The sequence below is a fragment of the Brienomyrus brachyistius genome, chromosome 16 (genome assembly GCF_023856365.1).
Source record: "Brienomyrus brachyistius isolate T26 chromosome 16, BBRACH_0.4, whole genome shotgun sequence".
Lineage (NCBI taxonomy): Eukaryota > Metazoa > Chordata > Actinopteri > Osteoglossiformes > Mormyridae > Brienomyrus > Brienomyrus brachyistius.
Window position 1 is genome coordinate 5,268,190 of NC_064548.1, and position 25,576 is coordinate 5,293,765.

Sequence of the window (25,576 nt, forward strand, 5' to 3'; positions counted from 1 at the left end):
TGTCAACGTGCCCCCCCTGCGTGCCCTTCTGCCTGCCTCTGCCTCCGGGGCATTTGTTTCCCTCTGTGGACTGTACCATTTAGGTCCTCCAAGATAGGGAGAGAAAAAAAGTGTGGTTCTTTGCTCCCTTTTTAAAGGGTGGATGGAGCTTTCCCAATGGTGAAATCCTCCCCTTCCAGTTTCTGGTGTCTGTATCTAAGAACCATGTAAGCAAAAGAGCCTCCACACCATTTAAAGAGCCACACCTCCCATTTGGGGAATAATTAATTGGCCCGTCTCCATCCACGCCCTACTCCTGCAGACTCCCCAGTAAATGTCCATGTCCTTGTACGCCCACGCCTGCACTGGGCTCGCTCTCCAGTATTATGTTATCAGCTTGTTTTTCTTCAGTCAATGAAAAATGTGATGTATATGCTCACAGCGTATTTTGATTAGAGAAACTGTTAGCTTTAGCCCCCGCCTTAATCTGGTCACCTTAGTGTGATACAGCTACGTGTAGATTATCTGAGAAGGGGTGACCTCGTGTGTGCTGTCAGTTGGCCAACCAATCAGAAACCTTCTGTCTCGCTTTGATTCCGTAGTTTCCCTGACCCTGATTACTAGGATAAAAATTTGTCATTATGAGTATTTAAAACACCCTTTTTATGTGTTTTAAGTACTAATTTTCAAAAAGTTTTCCAAAAGCTGGAACAGGGAGACAGATATTCCCAGACCATGCATGTTTGGAATTCCGAGAATCTGATTTTCAAAAATCTACAGAAATCCCACTAATGTTTGAAGCACTTTGCGTCACATGATGAGATAAATTTAAACTTCGCTTGTAGGACCCTGCGCAGCTATATGGCTTCCCCCTCCAAAGCAACAAGTTCCCTGTTGGATGGCTCGGTCCCGGGCCTTTGGAAGTGCAGGCGGAGTTGAATTCATCACCCTGACATCAGTGTCTTTGTGCGCGCTCTCGGGCCGGCCCTCAGCCTACAGAAACAGGTAGCTCGCACTCCATTAAACAAACACTGTGGCCGCACACTTTTATTTGACGTTTTATTTGGCCAAGACAAATGAACGGCAGTTGGATTATAACATAATTTGTCTTGTCTTTATTACCGGCACAAAGGACACCATTCATTAATTATTCTGCCGTCGTTGCCCAACACTAACTGGAAAGGTCCCTCATTGGACAGATGGCGAGGACAATGTTATTTATATCAATCAGGAGCGAACGCTCGAGCCCAATGACTATACCTTGGACCAGCTTGATTTATGCCTCTCGGCCTGCGGCTCGACCCCCACAGGCCCCTGCTGGTCGGTTTTAATCGAAACGGGACTGACGGCAGAGTCAGATTGCGTTGTGTGGTGCTTGTGTACACACTGGGTTTGCTCTCTTTCTCTCTCCCGGAGCAGAGATCGCTCTGCATTTCCCCGTTAACCGGCCTTTTGGGCTCCTCACCGGCCCCTAACAGGGATTCCGTCAGAACTTTTTACCGCTCCCAATCGAATCTGGCTGGCTGCCCCCCCGCACACATGCTTTCAATGCACCTTTCGGCTGAGGTAATGTGAACGAGGGCCTCGTTAAATAGCAGGTCTCGTATTTACTGCCGGCACAGCTTCAGCATGACAGTGTAGCCGCGGGAGGAAAATATTTTGACTTTAATGATTTTATTTTGTCGTAAGTACATGGGGGAAAAAAAACTTACTTATAACACCTGCCAACTCATTTCATGCTACTTAGACCTTGAAGCCTCTGAAGTAAATAATGTGAAATGTGATTACCGTAGAAAAGAAAGTAGTTTGTCCCTAGTATGACTTATTCACTTTGCCTGACATAATCGATTATTAAACTGGCCACACGTGCTTCTACCAACAGGTCCTTGTGTGTTATACACTGCGCCCTGTGAGCTGAAACCCAGATCTCTGGCTAAGTCTGAGGAGGTCTGATATTCGGCACTTCGGTACTCACTTCTTTCTACAGGAGTGTGGTGGAGAGTGTCCTCACATCCCATATGTGACCCGTGCTGGAAAAATGAGTCGGAATGAGGAAATTTTCTAAAAGGAGTCATCATTATTATTAGATTCTCCTTTTTAAAACCTTCAAAATGATGTATGGTTTGTTGGAATCAGACAAAAAATGACCGAGTTACATCCGTTAGAAGTTGTTTACATAAACATAAACAGGGCTTTTATAATAATAATTATTTGAGTTCTATTGGTTCAGAGTGCTGCGATGGGCTGGCCCCCCATCCTGGGTTGTTCCCTGCCTCGTGCCCATTGCTTCCGGGATAGGCTCCGGACCCCCCGCGACCCAATAGGATAAGCGGTTTGGAACATGGATGAATGGATGGATGGATGGTTCAGAGTGATGTCATTGGAAATTCTATGCAAATTTTTAGAAAGTACGTGAGTTTCCCTTCACGGTGATACCAAACAATCGGTGGGGGGGATTCCCAGTCATGCCGCGAGTGAGTGGAGAAAAACACGGATTTTCTAAGAAAATTTAAGATAAAGGACTAATTTCTGAAGACAAACCCTGTACAAAACATAATTTTTGGAAAAATCTCAATTTAGACGAAAATTAACTCTCTGACACTTTTGACTCTAGCTCATAATTAGCGCGCATTCCGACTCATTCTGCCAGCACGGGTCACATATCACTGTATATACAGTATGGCAGCTGCTCTCCAGCAGAGGATCATGGGTAGCATTGGGGGTATCTACATCAGCAGGTGCAGGATGAAAACCTCGTGCATCACGAGGGGCTCCACCCCCCCACACGAGCTCTGTTTGTCCCTTCACCATACTGCAGCATCAGGCACAGAACCCCTAAGACTGCCCCCACCCCAACACGAACATGAACATCACCACTATGTACAGAAAAACTGTACTGTCACTCTCACTAACCTAGTGGATGCTATGTACACCCTCCTCTTTTGGCACATCACTGCACTGTCACTAACCTAGTGGGTGCTATGTACACCCTCCTCTTTTGGCACATCACTGCACTGTCACTAACCTAGTGAGTGCTATGTACACCCTCCTCTTTTGGCACATCACTGCACTGTCACTAACCTAGTGAGTGCTATGTACACCCTCCTCTTTTGGCACATCACTGCACTGTCGCTGTCACTGTGACTAACCTAGTGGGTGCTATATACACCCTCCTCTTTTGGCACATCACTGCACTGTCACTGTCACTAACCTAGTGGGTGCTATGTACACCCTCCTCTTTTGGCACATCACTGCACTGTCACTAACCTAGTGGGTGCTATGTACACCCTCCTCTTTTGGCACATCACTGCACTGTCACTAACCTAGTGGGTGCTATGTACACCCTCCTCTTTTGGCACATCACTGTCACTGTCACTAACCTAGTGGGTGCTATGTACACCCTCCTCTTTTGGCACATCACTGTCACTGTCACTAACCTAGTGGGTGCTATGTACACCCTCCTCTTTTGGCACATCACTGCACTGTTACTGTCACTAACCTAGTGGGTGCTATGTACACCCTCCTCTTTTGGCACATCACTGCACTGTCACTTGCCAGTCTACATTCAATTCATATATTTCTATTTTACATTTTATTTTTAAGTTTCTTTTTATTTTTTTATTTGATATTTTTATTCTATTTTATATTTACTTATGTTTTATATCTTAATCATTTTTAATTCCAATTTCTTTACATACTTTTTGCATCTCCCTCTTTTGTTTTGTACTGCGAACCGGGACCCGTGGAATGACAGCCTTCGAGTCTTGAATAAAATTAAAAGCAGGCAAAAGCAGCAGCTAAAATCATCATACTTCTCTGTGGTCGTGCACTTAGGAATTTATAACCACTCATTCTACGTATTTGTGCGAGACTCCAACAGTCACTACACTAAATATCAAATTTAATATTAAATGCGTTCCTTATTTAGGACATTCTGAAGCAACCTGTTCTGCTAATTAGCTGGACCAGTGTTTCCCAACCCAGTCTTAGGGTAACCTCAGACAGTCCACATTTTTGCTCCCTCTCAGCTCCCAGCCAATCAGGAACACCGAATACCTGGTACAGGTGCCCTGGGATCTGAGAGGAAGCAAAAATGTGAACTTCTGAGGTTCCCAGAGGACTGGGTTGGGAAACGCTGGGTTAGACAGCTACAATCACCTGACTCTACTCACTAGCTACTTATTTGTGTGGAGGGGAGGGTTTGCGACGTTTTGAGTGCGGCAGCAAAATGACGACCCCGCTTCCGTCTATGCTGTGTATCTTCTGTTCTGTCCAGGTTTAAGGACAGTAAGTGTCCGTATGGCGATCTTCCCAAAAGATGCCTCACTGTGGCAAGTCCGCACACACCAATCCCATTAAATAGCTAATTCTGCATATCGATCGCATTCTCGTCAATTCAATTTATAATTCAAAAAACATATTTTTCAAATGTTTGTCTCACACAAACAGGGCCAATTCTCCTTGCTTTGCCACAACAATTACAAATGTGTGTGGAATCACATCAAAAGGCGAGAAATATTTGTAAGTCCCATTATCAACCACAAAAGCAGAAAATGCTTTATGGGAAATTCTGCAAAAAACAGTGTAACTGGCCGCTGATCTAAATGAGCACTATTACAGTGCTTATGATTGTAGCTGCAGATTGCCACTCTCACTAGCCATTTGAAATCTTGAGAGACTTTGATGATTGATGACCTGTTACAATATAAGACAGTTAGAAGGAGTAGAGACTCCCTTATGTGGATTCAATAAAACCTTATAGATGGATGTTGAAATGCAATACACACATTTGGAAAATATTGACGATATACTTCCTGAATTCAATGCCATGTGGATGCCATTAAAAGTATGTCTTACATTGTAAAACAACATTTTTTGTTAGGGAATATTTGTATTGTGAAACATTCTCTCACCTGTCTCTGGAATCCCTACCCCTACATTAAACTTTTCAATCAGATACTCCTAATTAAGTTCCTCGTACCATAAATATAAGTATAAATATAATCATTTATACATTATAAAGATAAAATTAAGGCCTCAAACAGAAATCTCTTTACAACATAGAATCACAGAATCTAAATAAATCAATACTGTGCCTCTTACACACAATACCACGTACTATGTGTGTAAATAAGGCTTCTTCGATAATGTTACTTCTTACTGATCTTTGAGTCTAATTGAAAAGGAAAAAAATAAAACATTAAGAGCAAATAGGTTTACAGGTTGTGATTAAGATTTGAAAGCCCTCCCCTTTCTGCTTTTAGTTAATGAAAAACAAAGTCTGGAAGGATCTAAGTTGTAATTTATTAAACATGAAACGTTCCTTGATGAAATATAGAAATGAGATATATTTTGCATTTCAAAGATTTAAGCTGACAACTTACTTGCATGCAAATTAAGCTGAAATTTATATATAGAAAAAGTTTTTGAAGCAAAATTGATTCTGAATGTGCCTGTTACAATGACGTTGAGCACAGATAAGAAGGCAGCGTTTATTTCTCCAAAGCGCTGAAATGAGTTTCTCTCTGCCATTGTATGTTAGTGTTCATCTCCTCTTCCAAGGCACTGCATATTAAAGCAATGCATCAAATTAGTAATACATTTGTTAATTACAAATTTAAAAAGCGCAACAGTGTTGTTTTCCCAATATATTTCTTCGCACTTAATTCAAAAGCAACATTGCAAATGTGTCCCTTAATCATTTATGTGAAGGATTTGACAGTGCAGAACATAAATTAAAAAATTTTCCCCAAAAGCTTCTCTTTTGTGTCATTTCACCATCTATTTCTTACCGAATGCCGGCCAAAAGCATGTGTGATTTAACCCACACAACATCATACAGCTCTTCCCTGTAAAGAATGGTCCATTCGGTCATGCTCTAAACCCGTTTAAGGTTGCAGTGGGTAAAGGATAGTATGAAAGCAATATGTCAGGCACAAGCCCTCATTTTTAAAATGTTAGTTTTTATTGCGTTGTTGCTTTCTAATCTAATGGTGATTATTTGTTAACCTAGCCTGAAAGCAGTGTGTTACGTACAATCATTCTGTAAGGTAGCTTAACTTTTGCTATTCAGCAATCACTCAGCCTGCGTAATAGTCCATTGCGTTAGATATTCATGAAGCTAATGTGCCTTCCATTTTCTGTAAAGGGTCCGATAAAAAATGCAGCTGATCACCGTGCTCACTGTTCAGCTGCCTGCCGCAGTGTCACACATTTGGTGTACATGTACTTTTGGTATCCGTCACGACACCACGTAATAAGGTATGGATTTTTCTAACAGCCTGCCTCATTAGCTTTATTTTTCCATCCTACCAGAATTAATTAAAACCCTTCAATGCGACAGAAAACAGTGCCTGAAACTAGTCATGAACTTTTAGCAAACAGACGCTAACAGAACGCTAAAATGTCGTGACCATTTCTCTCTTAGTCTGAGCAACACTATCACTTAACCTATCCATACACTTACAAGCTTTTTCCAGGGCAAATAATTATAGTAAATAGCTAAGTAAATGAATGTATTAGTAGCAATCTGTCAGGTTTCCTCCAACTTTAATACATATTTTGACAATGCCGTCCCTTTTTACGTAGCTAACTTTGGGTCTCCTCTGCAAAGGATTCGGCCACAGAACGTTCTGCTGCCCTGCAGGCTTCATTAGCGCTGCGATGCACGGAGCAATTTCACAATATTAAAAGCACTTGAGTTAATACACTCGAATGTCCAAATAAAAAGCATAAGCTTCCTGTTTATTGGGTGACAGCGCAGTCGTTTTAGGTTCCACGAGTTACAAGAGAGAAGCCACCTCCCACGGTCACACACAGAGGCCTGTGTTCACACCGTTCAGCTTCTCTGAGGGTGTTGCTTCAAGGTCCGGGGAACCAGAAGCGGTGGGGTTTTACGGCAATGCCTCTGCCCACCCGCCGGCTGGCTCAAGCCGCGGCCTGACATTTGTTCGTTGACTGGAAACACTCAGGACAGGCAGCCACCGGCATTGTGTGAGGATGTTAGGTAGTAATTCTCATAAAGGCCCGATTCATCAGCGCGGGGGTGGCACAAAAGGGCGAGTTTGTCAGTGAGACAGGTGGCGGGAGATCTCGCTCGGATGCTGAGCGATATGAATAATAGATTCTGGGAAATGTGCGCCAGGACCCGGCCTGTAAACACAGCTGCCTCCCCTCCCTTCCAAAAAGGGCGGCGTGGCAGGATGGGGGAGCACGGCTGCACCTGAGGACTGTGGCCGATTAACTAATCAAAATTGCAGGCTAAATGCGGCGGGTGGGGGTGGGGGGGGGGGGGTCAGTTTTAGAGCCTAGCATCCTTGTCATTGACAGGATGGGGGATATACTAAACAGGGGAGAATGCTGGATGGGCAGTTGGTTGACATTAAATATGAACAGCATGGAAATGAACGATGAAGGAGAAAGAGCAACACGTTTAAATAATAAACCCTTCCGTGGCTACCAAAGCTAAAGGTTCATGGCTACCAAAGCTAAAGGCTCATGACTACCAAAGCTAAAGGTTCATGGCTACCAAAGCTAAAGGTTCATGACTACCAAAGCTAAAGGCTCATGACTACCAAAGCTAAAGGCTCATGACTACCAAAGCTAAAGGCTCATGGCTACCAAAGCTAAAGGCTCATGGCTACCAAAGCTAAAGGCTCATGACTACCAAAGCTAAAGGCTCATGGCTACCAAAGCTAAAGGCTCATGGCTACCAAAACTAAAGGCTCATTGCTACCAAAGCTAAAGGCTCATGGCTACCAAAGCTAAAGGCTCACACTGACACTGCTTTCACACTCATGCTCTTGTCTCCATGTTAGCTGGGTGGTGGGATTCAACCTGCACAGGGCTTCACGAGTTCACACCGCGAGTGGCAAGAGCTTTAAAGCGACTGGAAGTAATTCATTGTGTATGGGAGGGTACGGCGCAAGGTGGCGAGGCATGATTTGGGCGGAAGGAGCCTCCAAACCTCCAGTCAGCTTCATGGCAATGAGATGAAGCCTGGGCAACCTTATGATAATGAGCTATGACGTGGTTTGGCGGGAACCAATTGGAATGTAGAAATGCTCCGTTACAGAGAGTTCCACAAAACAGAACTAAACAGTGTATAAACTCTGAGACAGCACACGTCTCTACAAGGCGTATCGCACCCTCTAGTCATTCTAAAATTTAAGTGGCATACAGATACGTGTTTAAAAAACCCATGTAGACATGTATTTTTACACCATATCGACACAGAACAGATTTACATGTTAAAAAAGGTCTTTCCATACTAAGATGTACTTTTCTATTCAAGGGCAAAGGTTTCCGTCTGTAATGCATTATATTGGTTGCCATATGATAATATTTAGGCTTTTAATCATAACCACTGAAACTCCAAATTAGTGAAAATCTCAACAAAGAGGTTCATTGTTTTGTCTAATATCTGAATTATATGTCTGACTTGGAGCAAGTGAAGTAACCCTCAGACAGCCCAATATAAAACTATATAAACAATTATTTTTATAGGTTTCTATTAACATATCCATCATCTAGGCTATTGAGCGCACGTTCTTACGTACACTCTTTAATTTTGCGTTCATGTAATTTTTACCGGCAAGTTTCACCGATATTATGAAAGCGTGGGGCGGGTGTGACATTAACACAAAAGGAAGCATTAAACATATGATCAGTGCAAATTCCAAAACATAAAAAAATCACTTCTTACACAATTCATTTCTCCCAAATTTTCACAGAACAATAAGGATTTCATTGTGAACGTTTCCCGACAGTCTGATAGTAAACCAGCTTCCTAGAGGTTCTAACACTCACTGGGGATTAACTGAGCCTAGGATTGAAAGAGATTTTTTTGGTGTTGTAGGGAAAAAAAGGATAAATGCTGTGGCCAGAAAGCAAAAAAAACAAAATCTGCGTCAAGACCTATTCTGTCTCAGGGTTTATACCGCGATGACATTCCTTAAAACTGATCATTGCCGTAACAGGGTTCCCCGTTATTTATGCAGTGTCCCTGTTTGCTACAAGGACATATATTAAAAAATCTGGCATAGACTAAGGTGTTTGAAATTATTGGTGTTCCAGATGAGTTGATGAAATGCATAATATATATTTTGTGAAAAACGAAAGGAAAACAAAATCGCATTTTCGCACCATAGCATGCAAAACGATGTAAATCTTCAGCGACGTTAGCATTACTTATTTCTAGCATTAGTATTTGTCTTAACATAATGACGTGTGCTTTGACAAATTATACCCTATCGGCAGTCGGCACAAAGATAAGCTACGTGTTTGTTTGACTTGATGACCCCTTTAAAAAATTCGCCAGACCTAGCATGCTGAACGACCTTGTCCCAACCTACTACATCAACATCAGAGAGCATCCCAAGAGTTCGCTAGTGTTGTGGGCAGGGTGGCCAGAACGAATGCTGACGGTCTCGCAGCCCGTGGTGTGAATGTACAGTTAAGGAGAGGCTCTGTTACTTCACTCGTGTAGGACTTTGGCCTGTATACGGTTACGAATGCCTGTTTCTTCTGTCGCAGGATCAGAGTCATCGTACATCAACAGCAATTTTGCCAGCATTATAAAACAATCATTTGACTATTATTTACAGTAAAGTCGTTTTCAGTTTCAAATGTGGAATATTAAATGACAACATATCTAGCTAAGTAAAATTAGGATTAAAATCCTGTGTCTGTACCATAAAAGACCAAACCTACACTGCTGCCTGCTTTTATTGCATTTGATGACTCCCTTGCTGGAATTTAGGAAGAATTTGCCCAGCAGAAGGTAATTAATTCTTCAATTAAAATGTTGTTAAACATTTTTAATGAGTAATGGGCACTCGGGAATTAGATACAAAAGTCTTAAAGAAAAGAAAGGAAAGAAAAACATGTATTATTTACCTTCTGAAAACGTGCTTCCTGACCTGGACTGAATATCAAACAGATTTACAAATATAAATAAAAAATCAAACAAGCTCTAGAGTGACAAAACGTGCTTCATCTCAGGTGATTATTCTAGACTGTTCTCATGTGCTGTGTTTTTTTTAACATTGCAAATTAGGCCAGGATTACGCTCACAAAAACGTATCATCAAACAACGCTGTAAGGATCCAAGGGCAAATGAGCGTATTCCCAGCTCGGCAGATTTAATTAACACAGAAGAAGCACATTTCTGTTGTGTAGAGGAAAACTATCGTATCAGATTAAAATCCAGAAGTTCATTTTCAGTCTGATGCAATCTGCCCGCCACAGTTGAGGGTACAAATTTAGGACCCTGGAATGCTAATTCAGATGCCCTCCTGCAGTGCAGCCCCTGTACGGTGCTTATGACCTTTAGAGGACCACATTATGGTTTGCTCTACGGCTCGGGCATCTGCCGTGATGCCTGAGCAACAGCATCCCATAATAGGAGGTGCGATCTGTGGGATCCTGGCACCGGCGTCTCAATTAGTGACTTGTAAATGTGTTCCTTGCTTAATCACCCAAAAACTGGCCCCTAGGACCCTTGCTAATGCAACCCCATTAAAAGGGCCATCAAAACAAAAGATCTGCTCCTAATGACAGCGATCTCTCACCGCTGTCATGGAAGAAAAGCCAAACTTGTGTCTTAAGTGAGGACTGATGGATGACCGTGATCTGCCATGTCAGAGAGCTTTATTATGAGTGATGGACGAGAGCGTCTACGATGTTCATCCCAGAATGCACTTCACTGGCTTCCGCTAAAAGCAAGACATGGGGGGGTAAGGGGCTGGCTTGCACTTATGCACAACCGCTAATTAAATGCAATTCACACGCACATCCTGACACCCATTTAGGGGTGGTCATTAATTGGCTCCATAGCGCCTCCTTCAGGGATGGTTTGGGACACCTGCATATCAGTTAGAACTTGAAGCAAGTCTGCTGGTGATAGAGGTTTGAGCCACATTAGCATGTGGAGTTTGGAGGCAGTACACAAAGGTCAAGGACTATGCTTTGTTCAATCAAAGAAAAGCACAAAAATAGATAAATAGGCCATTGTATTAATTACACGACGAAAATGCCAATTCCTCTGTCTATACATTAAAAAATATATAATGAAAACACCCACTAGGACTGCTCCAAATGGCTTCTCTTGGCAATCCGCACACGGGTATGACACTCAACAAAAACTCAGCTCATGAAAGGGTCTCCACCAGCATTTCTCTATTACCCCTTATTTCCATCTGGTTCTTCTCTCTGTCAGCTCTCTACTCCATTGCCCCTTTCCTCTGTCACCCCTGCTCTCCAAATGGACTTTGTCTGTCAACCCTTCGCTCCATTGCCCCTTCTATTTGTCAGACCTTCTCTCCATCGCCCCTTCTCTCCTTCGCTCCTTTTCTCCATTGAGCCTTTCTCCATCACCCCTTCTCTTCATCACCCCTTCTGTGTGTCTGCCCTTTTCTCTGTCGCATTGTTTCTCCATTGACCCCTTCTCTCTGTTGCCCTTTTTCTCAGTTACCACTTGCTGCCAAACCTTCTCTGTCAGACCCTTTTCCACTGGCCCTTCTCTTTTGGGCTTTTCTCAGTCAGCCCTTCTCCCTTTTTCAATGGCCCTTCTAGTCAGCCTTTCTCTCTATTCCATTGGCCCTTCCCGCTGGCTCTTCTCCCTATTCCATTGGCCCTTCTCATCAGCCCTTCTCCCTATTCCATTGGCCCTTGTCTTCGGCCCTTCTCCCTTTTCCATTGGCCTTTCTCGTTGGCCCTTTGCCCTTTTCCATTGGCCCTTCTCTGTTGGGCCCTTTTCCATCAGCCCTTCTCTGTCTGCTGCATTGTGAGGCCCTTTCAATGACAGGTAATGAAGCAAGCTGCTAATTGCGATAAAAATGATTCCACACGCCATTCCATTAGGCATAAATGATTTGGCCACTTGGGGTATGTGCATTCCAAATTAGTTATTCTTTTTGTGTTCCAAATTACCTATTCTTTGTGAAGTTTCTTTCACATTATTAGCAAGCTTTGCAGCTAGCCACTGACTTTCTTCCAGGTCTCTGCGCAATACATATTCTTCTGTTCTGTTGGAGGTAGCGAGGGCCGCAGAGGTAGGAGTGGGGTATGAACCCGAGCAGGGAGGACAGCGGGCGCCCGAATGTTCTCTCAGGATGACATCAGTGTCCCTGGACTTCCTTGTGTCACCGCTTTGATATTTCCTATTGAGATGGGATCAAAGAGGTTTGCGCACATGGTCCTACTGCAGGGCAAACCCAGGAAGCTTAAAACTCACGCCACTAAACAATTGAAAACACATTCAGAAGAAGAAAAGAGAAGGACGCGATGAAATCTCAGCCCGAGAAATGATCATCCGTGCACTTAAATGTGCACCGTGCCAGATGAAAGACTGCACTGTGCGCTTTTTTTTGGCCCTAATTATAAAAGCCATTTCCCTTTAAGAAAAGCGGCATGTATGGCCCTGAGTGGCCTGCACGGATATCTCTCAATCGGCAGAAAGTGTTGCAGGTAAAGCTAATTACACCTCCTGCTATGAGGAGGTCTGCCAGTACTAATTAGATACCTAAACTGCCACTGATGCCACTGACAGCAGGAAAAACACACACACTGTTTTCATCTGTTTCACTGCAAACAAGTGCCTGCATTAAGGAAACTATATATATATATATATATATATATATATATATATATATATATACACACACACACACACACACTTACATACACAACAAATCAAAACACATATATGACGGGTTTATGTGTACACTCTCTATACATGTTAAATATGCTTAGAATAAAGGAGCAATCAAATGATAATTAGAATGACACTTCACAATCCTGACCACGATCGCTAACCAGGCTAATTAAATACGCCCCCCCGCACCCCCGCGGCCCCGGCGTCACAAAGCTGCTCTGTAATCAGACGTGTATGACGGCGGCCCGGGGCCCATCAGATGGCCCGCTCCGGCCACGGCTCCCAGAAGCCCCTGCTCTGGCTGCTTCCTCACACAAACTTTCCTTGGAACCTGAGACGGGGTACAGATGGTGCCCGTGTGTCCCAGGGCCCGCGGGGGAAACCGCTCGTTTTTACCAGCATCATTTATTCATGTGTGGTGGGGGGAGGGGGGAGGGGCTTGGACTAGCAGACAGCGACCGCCCAACCGCGTCCAGAGAGAGGACCCGTCTAGCCCAGCCCAAAGAGAGAAGGTGTCTGTGGCACTATGGGATGCCATTTTATATCATTGCATCCAGTACTCTGGTGCATGAATGCAATCCAGCCTTCCTGTCCCATATGTGAGAGGAAGACCCGGAACAAGGGAGCATGGGTTGGGCATCCCCGGAACAGACAGCTAGCCCCCAGGGCTGCCCCTGGGGGGGGGGGGGGGGGGGGTTACCAACCCACCCAATGGCAGCCATTAATCAGGCCAAGCTAAGGAGCTACACAGAGTTATCTCTGTCAAGGAAATGTACCAAAGCCCCATTTCAGCCTTCATGTTGTAAACACGATGGACTGTCATTCCATCCAGGGTATCTGCGACCTTGTGCATTGTGCTACCTAGAGCAAGCCCCCTGTAACCCGGTACAAGATAAGCGAAGGGACGATAGATGATTGGACCGGCACCTTACTTAACTCCCGAGGAGTGAACATGAGCTTCAATGAAGAAACACAGTTGAAGGTCGATTCTTAGACCCGGCCTGATTGGACAGAGCCCTCCTATGACATTTAGGATCAAAAACTCACTGCTGGGGAGGATAGAAAATCATAATAGGAGTAAACAAATTACAGAATGAGATGAGGGTCCGTGCTGGCTCTCAGCTTATCCGGGCCACACGTGTGCCTTTGGACGGTGTCATCCCAGGTGGCCTGTGCCTTCTCATCATGGAGCAGTTAGTCACACACACGAAGGCGGAGACGCTGATGGACAATGGAGCGGCGTGTGGGCAGACGTGCACATTAGTATCTTCCCGGGGCAGGCCGCCAGCACTTTGGGCGCGTCTCCACTCTGCCGGGATTGATCTACCTCCTACCTCGGAGCCGAGGGAACTTCCTGTGAAACACACCCAAAAGCTCGAGAGGAGGGGCTGTCAATTGGCCGGATAGGTCTGGTAATTTCCTGGGTGCATGTCTGAGAGCGTTGGTGGTGGTTGGGGGGAGCACTTTACATATTCCCAGCAAATTGAATCTGATTTCTCCGGTTTGCCCGGCATGACGCAAATTCTGAGGATCCAGAGGAGTTTTCAGGAGGTGAATGGAAGAAAGCAGAATAACAAGATGAAGATGCTTGCCGGTTGTAGGACAGGTTACGCAGGACGGCTCAGAGCTGCCATGGCGATCAATGTGGACGCATCACCAGAAATGAGGGGCTCAGTTTGAAAACCACGCCTTTCTGCTGTGTGGTCATCCACCCATGAAAATTAATCTGACGGATTTTTAAAGAGGCTGGGAACAAGATTAGTCACGTTATGAACATGATACTATGAAAGCCACATGTCTTTCTAAGAAAGCCGGTCCTTCAAATGAATACTTGTTCTGTACAATGAAAAAACATAGATGTCTAAGCCCTGTAAAGACTCCATGTATAAAGTTTCTTTTCCCAACTCCAAATCGGATATCAGAGGCAACAAAATTAAATTCCGCTTCGCAGATGGATGAACTTTCTAAGTTGTTATCGGCACAAGCGTAAGCCACACACTACATTTAAAGATGCTGATTTATAGATAGTACACAAAAAGTTAATTACGGGGCACAACTATCAATCAGACTGTGAACGAATGTCTAAACTACAGTAAGCAAATCAGGAGGACTGTTAAGAAACAAGCACTCGCATTCATATTTCACACGCTGAATTGTTTATCTGTATTTCTGGCAACAAAGATTGCACTATTGCTATAAAATTGCCCTTCTTTCAAGACTCAATAAGTGTGCTGATACATTATCAACAGCCGTAAATTGATTTGCCCGCAGGGGAGGGGCCTCACCCCTTGAAGGAGCACAGACACACGGACGCGGCTTCGGACTCCTCCCCTGCGCCGTCTTGTGCATTGCGGGGGCGCGTTCTCCTTTGTTCGCCTATTTGATATCGCTGTGATTAAACATCCCGCGGAAATGTCTTTTACGGTTCTGAGGCCACATAAAATGTCACATCCCCACCCATATTATATTAAGCGTGTTTGCAATTCTCTGCCCCACAGTAACTGCCAGGCTTGTGAGTAGCGCCTCTTACTGGACCATGAGGGAAGTGCAGCTATGGAGAGAAGCTGGCAGCTTTCAATTAAAGATCAGGCTTCGTTAAGAGTTTCTGGTGAAAACAGAGGTACAGCAAAGAGGAGGCAAACTTAACTGAACAAACAACAACAGACAGGTATGTGTAGTGAGGAGGAGCGCACGCAGGAGGCCCAGTGGGTGGCCTCAGACCTCTTGAGCGCCCCCCACTGGGTGCCCCATGCCGCCACGGACCTGATCCACTCACCAAACGTGTGTGTGTTCTGAAACACGCCAAACCATCCACACAGTCTAAATTAAGAGGCCTATTCCCAGCCCCCCCCCACCACCCCCAAACTCAGACAGTCTAATATCACAAACGAGAAGAATGTCGAAGTGGGGGCCACTCACTGATCGCCTCCACGAAGGACTCGAAGAAGCGGTACGGCAGGAGCGGTTCCGGAAGCTCCCGGAAAAACATCTTGAGTGCTCCGGTGACGACGTGGATGTCCTCCCACTGGCTGTCGTCCAAATTCAGTGGCTCTTCTGGGAAAACACGGGGAGAAATGGAACAACTGGTTTTAATGAAACAATTACAAGGCACTAATTATTATGTTAATGTTTGCCTACTATCATCAGGCACCGCTAACAGCCTTCTGCACCTAGAGGGTTAGCGCCTGTGCACCCCCCCCCCTTGGGGAGGGGAATGTTTTCCAATAGCATGCCATCTGTAGGAATGCATCAAGCTAAATGTAAGAGGGACAAAGCCAGCCACTGCTACTGACGCAGGATGTCAGGTACATTAATTCCCATAATGCACTGGTGAGGGAATTAGCAGCACAGCAGAAAGTGTTTAAAGGCTATTAGCTTTTGATGCTGTGGGTGGCCATGTGACACGGCCGGAACAAGGGAGGGGTCTCGTGGTTTGAGGGGACCAGCACACGATGATGTAATGAGCAGCCATGTTTCCTCTGCCTTACCATGCCTCACATCCATAAGGGGGCCATGACTCCTCTGCCTTACCATGCCTCACCACCATCAGGGAGCCATGACTCCTCTGCCTTACCGTGCCTCACACCCATCAGGGAGCCATGACTCCTCTGCCTTACCGTGCCTTGCCACCATCAGGGAGCCATGACTCCTCTGCCTTACCATGCCTCACCACCAGCAGGGAGCCATGACTCCTCTGCCTTACTGTGCCTCACCACCATCATGACTCCTCTGGCTTTCCATGCCTCACCATAATCAGGGAGCCATGACTCCTCTGCCTTACCTTGTCTTACCACCATCGGGGAGCCATGACTCCTCTGCCTTACCTTGCCTCAACACCATCAGTGAGCTATGACTCCTCTGCCTTACCTTGCCTCACTGCCTTGTGTGTGCGTGTGTGTATGCGTGTACGTGTTTATATGGTACCAGTCAAAAGTTTGAACACGCCTATCCACAGAAATGTTTGTTTGAACTATTCTCTACATTTTAGTATAATAATAAAGACATTAAAACTATAAAGAATATATCTGGAATTATATACTGACTAGGAATTAAACTCCTTCAAAACCGTCTTTACTGTGTTTGTGTCAGGTGTCCAGATCATGTGATGCGACACTATTACCCTCGCACTCTCCTTTGTAGGCGGCTTGGCACGTCCAAACTTTTGACTGATACTGTATGTGTGTGTGTGTGTGTGTGAGTGTCATTGACGCTGACCATGTGAAGTTGCTGTATTGTCTAGAACTGAAGACTGTGTAAGGATCTGATATCTAATAATGTCCCTGTGTCCCTGTGACTGGAGGACAGTGGCCAAGGTATGGTCCATGTCAGGAGTATTTGTGAAGTTCACACGGGTCACAGGAAGCCTCACGGAGAGCCCAACTAAAAGCAGCTCTTGCTGCTCTTTGCTTATGACTCTAAACGGCCGTTTTTGGCTCAGACTTGCTTGTTAATCAAACGAAATCTTCTTTAGAAATGCTTTTTTATACAGGCCCCTCCACCCCACCCATGATAATGCCCGAGTCAGTTTGATTGAATTCAATTAACAAATGTCCCTTAATTTCATTATGTGGTCATAATGAAGACTGACTTCATCCTACGGGGCAGCTTTGAGTGCCGGGCAGCTGAACAATGACATCAGGAGAGCAGGGGCCGCCCGCGCCGGCTCACTGTCGCTCTGAAGGGGGAGGGGCTTTTCATTACAGTGAAGCCTGTCAAATATTTTGATATGTCCCACACACCATGACGGCCCCCCCGTGCCCAACCCTGTCCCCGTCCTCTTGATCTAACGGCCCGGCTTTCGCTTTAATAAAGGGCCCTGATTTCGTACGCCCGTACAGCTGCTCTGATTCCCAAGCTCAGGCCTGTCACACCACTTTCCAGATCATCCGTGTGAGATTTTACGTTCCCATACGGCGCTGCCACTTGGCACGACACCACTTTGCTCTGACATTTTATGACCAGGAGTAAATAAATACTCCTAAAATCGTCGCTCCCGATCGAGCGTCTGACCTCGGCTGGCAAAGCCGGGGCGTAAACTTCCTGCGTTGCCGCCTGTTCTCTAGCCAAGGGGTGCTCGCGATGAAACGACCCGTTTGTGCTCTTAGGTTTAATACGGCCATATTTAGCGGCGTTAACAGGCCAATTAGTAAGAATACATTTGGCCGTGTTTGTTTTCGTGAGAGTGCCACACTTGTGTTTTTCATTAACGGCGAAAGCATTTTTTTGTAAAACATGCATGGTTCCTTTACAGGCTAGACGGTTGCCGGTATACGAGCAAAGCACTCCATTGGAATGATGGTGTAAGGCTCGCAGTGCAGAGGGGTGCATTATACAGAAACAAAACAAAACACGTGCGTAACAAAGCCGGCTTTGCAGCGTGTTGGTATTTTCCCGGGACGGCATTCGGCGGGCGGGCGGCCGTGATGAATGGACACCACTCTGTCTCCCTTGCCTCCGTCTTGCTCGGCGACACAATGGGCAACCAGCCATTTAGCCGGCGTGCCAACGGCGGGGCCACTGCCTGACAGGTCCAGCCGCCATAACCGCCGCTCCGAACAATTAATCATATTCAAGTCCATTCAGAGACAAGTCGACGAGCATCGTGGGGTTCAGGAATGTGACGTGGGGGGAGTAGGTACGGAAATCCGTTTCGGAGAACCTCTGTAAATCACCCTCCTAATCAGCAGAGGCAAAGCGCACTTATTCTTCATTTAGCCCCGCGTACCTTGACAGTGGCAGTTGAAGTGTGTGTCTTTCTTTTCTTTTTCTTTCTGAAAGGCATCAGTGACAAAAAAGCCCATAGATGGCCTCTCATTTCAATTTAGTTTTCAATGAATTTCAGAGGAACAAGTCCGAGGTCAAGTGTCATTCATCACTACAGAGAGTGACATTCCCAGCACTTCAGAGCTTTTTTTGGACGAACCGAGGATGAGGGAATCGGGATTCTTGGTAGACGGGCGGGAAGCGGGAACACAAGGTGCCACTGTGTTCGGAAATAATGCCTGCTAAGTCGGTTATGTCACCCCCCCCCACCCCTCGACCTCTCGAGTCACGAGACGAGCGACATTCTCGCAGATGGAAGCTCAGGACAAGGCAGCACCGTGCTGCAATGAAATGAATAACTTAGCCATGACCCATAAGTGAATTCCTCTGTCTCAGAATTATGATTTATATCTGCTTTCTACGGCCGTCTTTAGGGCACCCACTGGCTAACAAGAGCTTCTCTTGTTCACTAGAAAAAGACCTCAGGCTACAATCGCTCATAAAGGACAAATTAGATAATTTGGGAAAAGAGACAGACCCAGGATTTTGCTTTATTTTTTTCCAACCCAACCATGATCTGGATCACACTTTTGTGCTGTGAAGCATTTTTCCCTCCCCCTATTACTATATTCTATTGCGTGAAATGCTTTCATGTGCTACAAAACCCATCTTTAATGCTCCTCTGAAAAAAGTCAATGAATACTTATTTATACCATACTAAAGAACTACACCACTGGACGTTATGCGTTTAATTTACCAAGCATTTAGATCCGGTGATACGTATCACTCAAGATGTTTTCCAACGAGATGTTTGAAATGTTTATCTTTTTATTTGAAGTCAAAAAGCACTGCAAACATTATAAATGACCTATCTTTGAAGAATATCACGTGGTTCAAAATAATCATCTTATCTCCGTTCAGTACATTTGGTAATTATCTATAACGACCATTTAGCTGAAGTAATTCATATTTAAAATTTCACATAAACGTAAAATGCTGAGATTGGCCTTAGAAGTACTACGGAATTAAATGAAATTGAAGAAGAGTGTAACGGAATGTAGGAATGTAAAAAAGTACCTGCTGTGCAGGAAGACACTCTGTTAAACTGCGATGGAAACGCAGCACAATAAGTACTTTATAAAAGGAAAGCGGAGAGCAGGCTGCCAGAGTCACGGCTGCGCTCTGCATGTCAAAGAGAGCATCCAAATCAAAGAGGGCCGGGCCAGAAGTGACCTTGGCTGCCAGGGGCCACGCTGGGGTGAGTCCGAGCCCGACAGCACACAAGGGGCCGGGAACGCCAGCCCCAGAGGGGGGAGGGGGCCCTCCCTCAGATTTGACGTGCCCCATGGGTGGCCCCCAGCTGCAGGCGGACTGGTTACGGGCTTAAATACGGATGGGTAAGTGCACCAGCCGGGGGGTCGGGGGCTGTTTAGACAGAGTCTGGGAATGCTCAGGTCGAAACAAAATAAAGAAATATGAGAAATGCATTTTTTTTTTATTTTTTGGCTCAGCTCCGAGGTAGCTCTTTGCTCGAGTGTGGTAGACATCAGCACCCCCCCTCCCCCCCAAAATCCCTGTTCGCGCGACTCAAAGGAGCCGCGTGAGTCTGTCTGTGGCCGATTTCTTTCAGCCTACTCATGTGGGCCCCGCGGGCAGGCAGGACAGGGCACTGCGGCCACATGCGTGTTGCGCTCGTCGTAAATGGAGAGTAAGTCATTCACGGAAACCGCCAGCATGCACGTCAGCCCCGCTCTGCGTACGACACTCCCCTGTCCCACCTCACTCGCGCCCTTGTCTGCGTTTAACTGTGAAACGGGGAACGCCGCCGAACAGAGAACACCACATGCAGTGAACCCCTCTGATACTGCCCCCCCCTCGTGTATCGGGCCTCAAAGAGGGAAAGGAAGATCTCTCAAATATACCTCTTTAATTCCATAATTCCGGGGAAATTATGATTTCCGAGGCATTTGAAAAGGGCTCAGTCATCTCCTTCAGGCGTGTAAAGTCTTTGTGAATTCAACTGAAATCATTTATTAAAGGCAATATGAGAGCTAAGAAAAAAGATAAACATTTGTGACTCGGTTGGGATGGTCACTGCTTACAACTGGGAATGAAATACATCACAATGACAGGAATAATGGCAGCGGCGACCCAGGTGGGAGGCGGGAGGAGAAGGTGGGCCGCGGGGAGGGCGCACTGCCAGGGTGCTGCCCCCATCATACTTCCATCAATGTATGATTAGCCTTCATGCTAAATCTCCATGTGCAATAATCATAAGAATGAGAGCTGGCATGAAGCCATGACGAGTGTTTATGGGTGTGATGTCCTTGCCATTCAGGTACCTAAACCAGACCTTGCAGTCTGTCATATCACGCAGTGCATTATGAGAGCTGATTGCACCACTTTGGTCTCAAACACATGGATAACACTGTGTCTTCACTGGCAGTCATCATGAACACAAATATAAGAACCGAAGAACACATGCATTAGAATATTTATTATCGGCAGACATTTAGTAATATTCCTTAACTGTACATAAGTTTAGCAAAGCAAAGGGCTTGTCAGACTACAATATATCTATTCTGTCTCAGGAAGAGTTTTGACTATGATGCTGTTACCTTGGCCTGTAAACTGAAGCATTAAGCTGTGTGGTGGAAAAGCATAGAATGAGAGGCCCTTTGCAATGTGAAATGACCGCACCTATTTCCGGTAGCTTAGAACATACTTCGGTCCACCAAGAGGAACACCGCTGTACACATACTCTAACCCTGTCCTGCTCAGCATTTGTACCAAGTACGGAAGGAAAGTAAACTTCTCCTGGAAGTGGCCTCTTTTGCCAGTCAGCTTTCCAATGACTGCTGAAACTGGAGCTAAGAATCACTGTAATATTGTTGCATCATACCTCTGGAGTTAATGGTTCAAAATCCATGACAGCACTAAGTGTCTGCAGCTTGCATCTTCTCCGCATGTATTCTCTCAAGGATCAAAGTCTCTATATTGCCCATTGTGTGAGCTAATGAGTGTGTGTCTGTGTGTGAGTGTGCTTGTCTGTATGAGTGTTCCTGTCTGTGTGAGTTTGTATCTGTGTCTGTGTGTGAGTTTACATATGTGAGTGTGTGTGCGTTTCTGCGTCTGTGTATCTGAGAGTGTGTGTATCTGAGTGGCTGAGTGTATGTGTCTGTTTATGAGTGTGTATGTGTGGGTGAGTGTATGTGTCTGTGTTTGTGAGTGTGTATCTGTGTGTACGTGTGTGTGAGTGAGTATACCCCATGTGTGTGTGAGTATACCCCGTTTGTGTGAGTGAGTATACCCCATGTATCTGTGAGTGAGTATACCCCATGTGTGTGTGAGTATACCCCGTGTGTGAATGAGCATACTCCATGTGTGTGAGTATACCCCGTGTGTGAGTGAGTATACCCCATGTGTGTGTGTGTATACCCCGTGTGTGTGAGTGAATATACCCCATGTATCTGTGAGTGACTATACCTCATGTGTGTGTGAGTATACCCCATGTGTGAGTGAGCATACCCCATGTGTGTGTGAGTACACTTCACATGTGTGTGTGAGTATACCCCGTGTGTGAGTGAGTATACCCCATGTGTCTGTGAGTATACCCTGTGTGTGAGTGAGTATACCCCATGTATCTGTGAGTGAGTATACCCCATGTGTGTGTGAGTATACCCCGTGTGTGTGAGTGAGCACACCCCATGTATCTGTGAGTGAGTATACCCCATGTGTGTGTGAGTATACCCCGTGTGTGAGTGAGTATACCCCATGTGTCTGTGAGTATACCCCGTGTGTGAGTGAGTATACCCCATGTGTCTGTGAGTATACCCCGTGTGTGAGTGAGTATACCCCATGTGTGTGTGAGTACACCTCGTGTGTGTGTGTAAGCATACCCTTTAGGGCACTGATGTCCCCCCCAGAGTGCCGCCCTACCGCATGCCCTCTGCTTCCTAGCGTTGCCCCCAGGCTCACCATGGCCCTTTACTAGATAAGTGTATGGAAGATGGATGAACAGTATAACTGAAATAACTTCCCCTGTTCTGCCATTATAACCCAGCTTGTTAATGGCTGTTTGGCCAAGCAGAGACAGTCTGCTCACTAAGAGTCTCAGTTGTCTATGCTTAGATTTTTATACAAGTCATATCCTTCCATCTTCCTACCTCTTATCGCAGTCTGGGTCACGGGGACACACTGTGACCATTTTCGTGACACCAATTAGCCAAACTGCATATCTCTGGACTGGAGGGGAAGACTGAAAATCAACATGCAAACTCCACACATGGAGAATGGATGTGGGATTCCAACCTTCAATCCTGGAGGTGTTGCCAACATATACAAGTATGAGATGATAGAAACCGGCAGAGAATGATGACCTTAATGCTGTGGTCCGAAATGTACTGGATATGGCCAAATACAAGGTCGTTATTCTCTAAGTATTTTCACTTGAAAAATAGTATTTAGCTTGTGCCCTTTCGATCGGAGTTACTGTGGAAGCAGAAGTCTAATGCCACAAGCCTTTGGCCATAATTCACATGCAACGAGAGCCATCATTAAACAGACGGGACGCACCGTAATTAGCAGCTGGCAGTGGGGACCAGTTCAGGCTGATTTGCGCACACTGTTGATCTGTTGACAAACGATTCTATACATGTTAATGTTCCTGAAACGTCCCAACTGCACCTGATGTGCCTGTAAATGCCAACCAGCTGTATGAATTATGGAAATAAGATTTTTGTTTATGAAGGGGAGCTTACGCGCTGCGCTGGTAGGGCGTGTTTGGAGGATGCAGCTGGAGGAGGTGACGTCTGGTGCATTCTGGGAAGCCGTCTCCCTTCCTCCCCTAAGCATGTGTGCTGACTCTACTCCAGGTAAAGTTTGTATAGCGACGCACATCAAGATGCCACAAACACAACTGTCTTTAAGGCCTGGGGGAGATGACATCGCCATGCTAGCTTAACTGGCGCTACCATCTCTTTTAGTGTGGTTACTGCCTCTCTTAGTGGCTAGAAGAATGCTGATGATGTAGGAGTCAAACTGCCCCTCAGAGGTATTCAGCGTCACTGGAAACATGCCCAGTGAAGCAGCGAGCCAGGTCTGCCGGGTCTGGCATTTACTCTCCCCATCACCTGGGTTAGGGTTACCAGCGGGTCACTGCTTCATGAACTGACCCGGCCACCATTGAGTTCTGGCATCCCCGAAGCTCCTCGGGGTGCAGCGCTGACATAACAAAAGAGATCCAATCACAGCCACCGCCGAGCCACCTATTTGCACGGCCCGGTGCATAATTAGCCGAGTGTGTGGCACAGTGGGATTCTCACCCCAGGCCAAAAGTTACTTTTCAAGCTTCAGTGACCGGGCTAATTAAATCCGGCTTTGCTGACAGGTATCCTGGTAACGGCATGAGGTGCCCCGCCCACCTCAGCGGCGATAAACACCTGCCGTTGGCAGGCCGGGGACCAGCGTGTTTCCGGTTAAAACCGGCTGGTGTTCCGTAATGCAACTAAGGCTGCGACTGCATTTGATTTTCAGCCAGCAGTAAGGGAGATACCACGAACTCTAGCGGAATCGCAGTAATTTGTGAGTCCGCGCAACTCTGCTACCAGGAGTTTCCTAACGATTTGTTTGCTGAGGGTTCAACTTCAATTTTACCTTAGTGTGCATGAGGATGATAGAGATTAGGTTTGTAGCATTGTTTTCAGATTCAGGTGAAGTCCGCTTTAGTTTTATATTTTTTGGTACTGTTCCAAAAATACTTAGAATGTTTACTTATAATCTTTCATTCAAATTAGGCACTTTGCTCAAGGGTACTACAGCAGAACCTTAGTCACTACACCACCTGCTGCCCGTTAATAACAAATCTTAAGATAACCTTACTCAGTAATGGTTTAATGCTCATAGTGGCTATAAGACTTCAAAATGAAGTAAATTTATGCTCAAATAGATTCCTAGTATGGTAGTTCATCTCTGTTATTGTAGAATCTTGCATTTTACGTACTGCAGAGTTTAAATTACTGTAAAAGCAGATTTTGACATACGATGGTTTCATACCCAGAGTTTATTGGCCATGAGCGGTCGTGCTCTTTGGATTTTTTCAGGCGAGTTCGCATCTGAGTTCAATCCGTTCTCTTTACAGACACGTAATAAATCACACTGACATCATCCATCACCTCTCATTAAAGATTAGCATAAGCAACACCAGCAAACCTACGGCACTTCACTAGAATTGTGGAGAAGACCTTCATATCACTCGCTGCTTTCTAACGATTATTTCCATGCTGCCATGGAAACGGCTCCACATCACGCCTGTTTGGGAAGTTATGCCAATTTTTGTATCAGTGCGAAAAACAATAACAGGAATAAATGTTTTCAAATGAAGCACTGCCTGTGTTTGTCAGATGAGGCGATTAGCGAGCAAATTAATGATACTGGAGTGTCTTCAATTATCTTTTCAATTAAAACCTTGTTAAGACGATAATGGTAAAGCGCTAATCGAGCCAGCTTTTCCATCATTTGTGCTTGGTCAAGTAAACATTTTCTTCATCATTAACAGGTTATGTTATGTCCCAATACATTTATATGTCAGTATTTACCATGCAGGTTTCTGTAGAAGTCCAGCATGGCCTTTACCCATGATTCATTGTGGAGGTACCCTATGTGTGATGTGTTGTGTAGTGAAATATGATTTAAATACTGTACAGTTCAAAATGATGCTCTGTAACATCGACTTTTTTATTGTGTACACTATAAATTATGATAAAATCAGATTTTGGCCTATGTAATTTATTTTTGCGCTATAATGCTCTGGTACAATTGAGTTAGAAGCATTGAGAAAAATGTACTGTTTATAAGACTGACTTAGGTTATCAATCAGCGATCTCTAAGGAGGCTGACGACACTTCTGAAAGCTATTTAAACTTTTTCATTGTAACCACCTTCGTATTCACATCAGCTGTGAGGTCAGCCGGCCGTCATAATTGGAGGACAGAGGAACAAATCCCTACATTCTCTCTAGAATATACTGCGTGACAATTCTTTCCCATCGATATGAGTGTGAATGTAAAGTGGACTGAGAAAATAAAATAATAATAATAATAATAATAATAATAATAATAATAATACCTGACAATAGTGCTGGGGGAGTAAGATTTCACATCTTCAATTGCCTTAAGAGAA

The 25,576-nt window shown here is 45.1% G+C and overlaps 1 protein-coding gene across 2 annotated transcripts in view; it reads right to left on the minus strand.

Annotated features, from left to right (window-relative positions):
• Positions 1 to 25,576, minus strand: part of arhgap15 (Rho GTPase activating protein 15) — a 123,374-nt gene that overhangs the window by 24,716 nt on the left and 73,082 nt on the right. For both annotated transcript variants that reach the window (XM_048978498.1, XM_048978497.1), the window contains one exon: positions 15,554 to 15,688. In XM_048978498.1, coding sequence (XP_048834455.1) covers positions 15,554 to 15,688 — 135 coding nt within the window. The remainder of the gene's footprint in view (positions 1 to 15,553; positions 15,689 to 25,576) is intronic.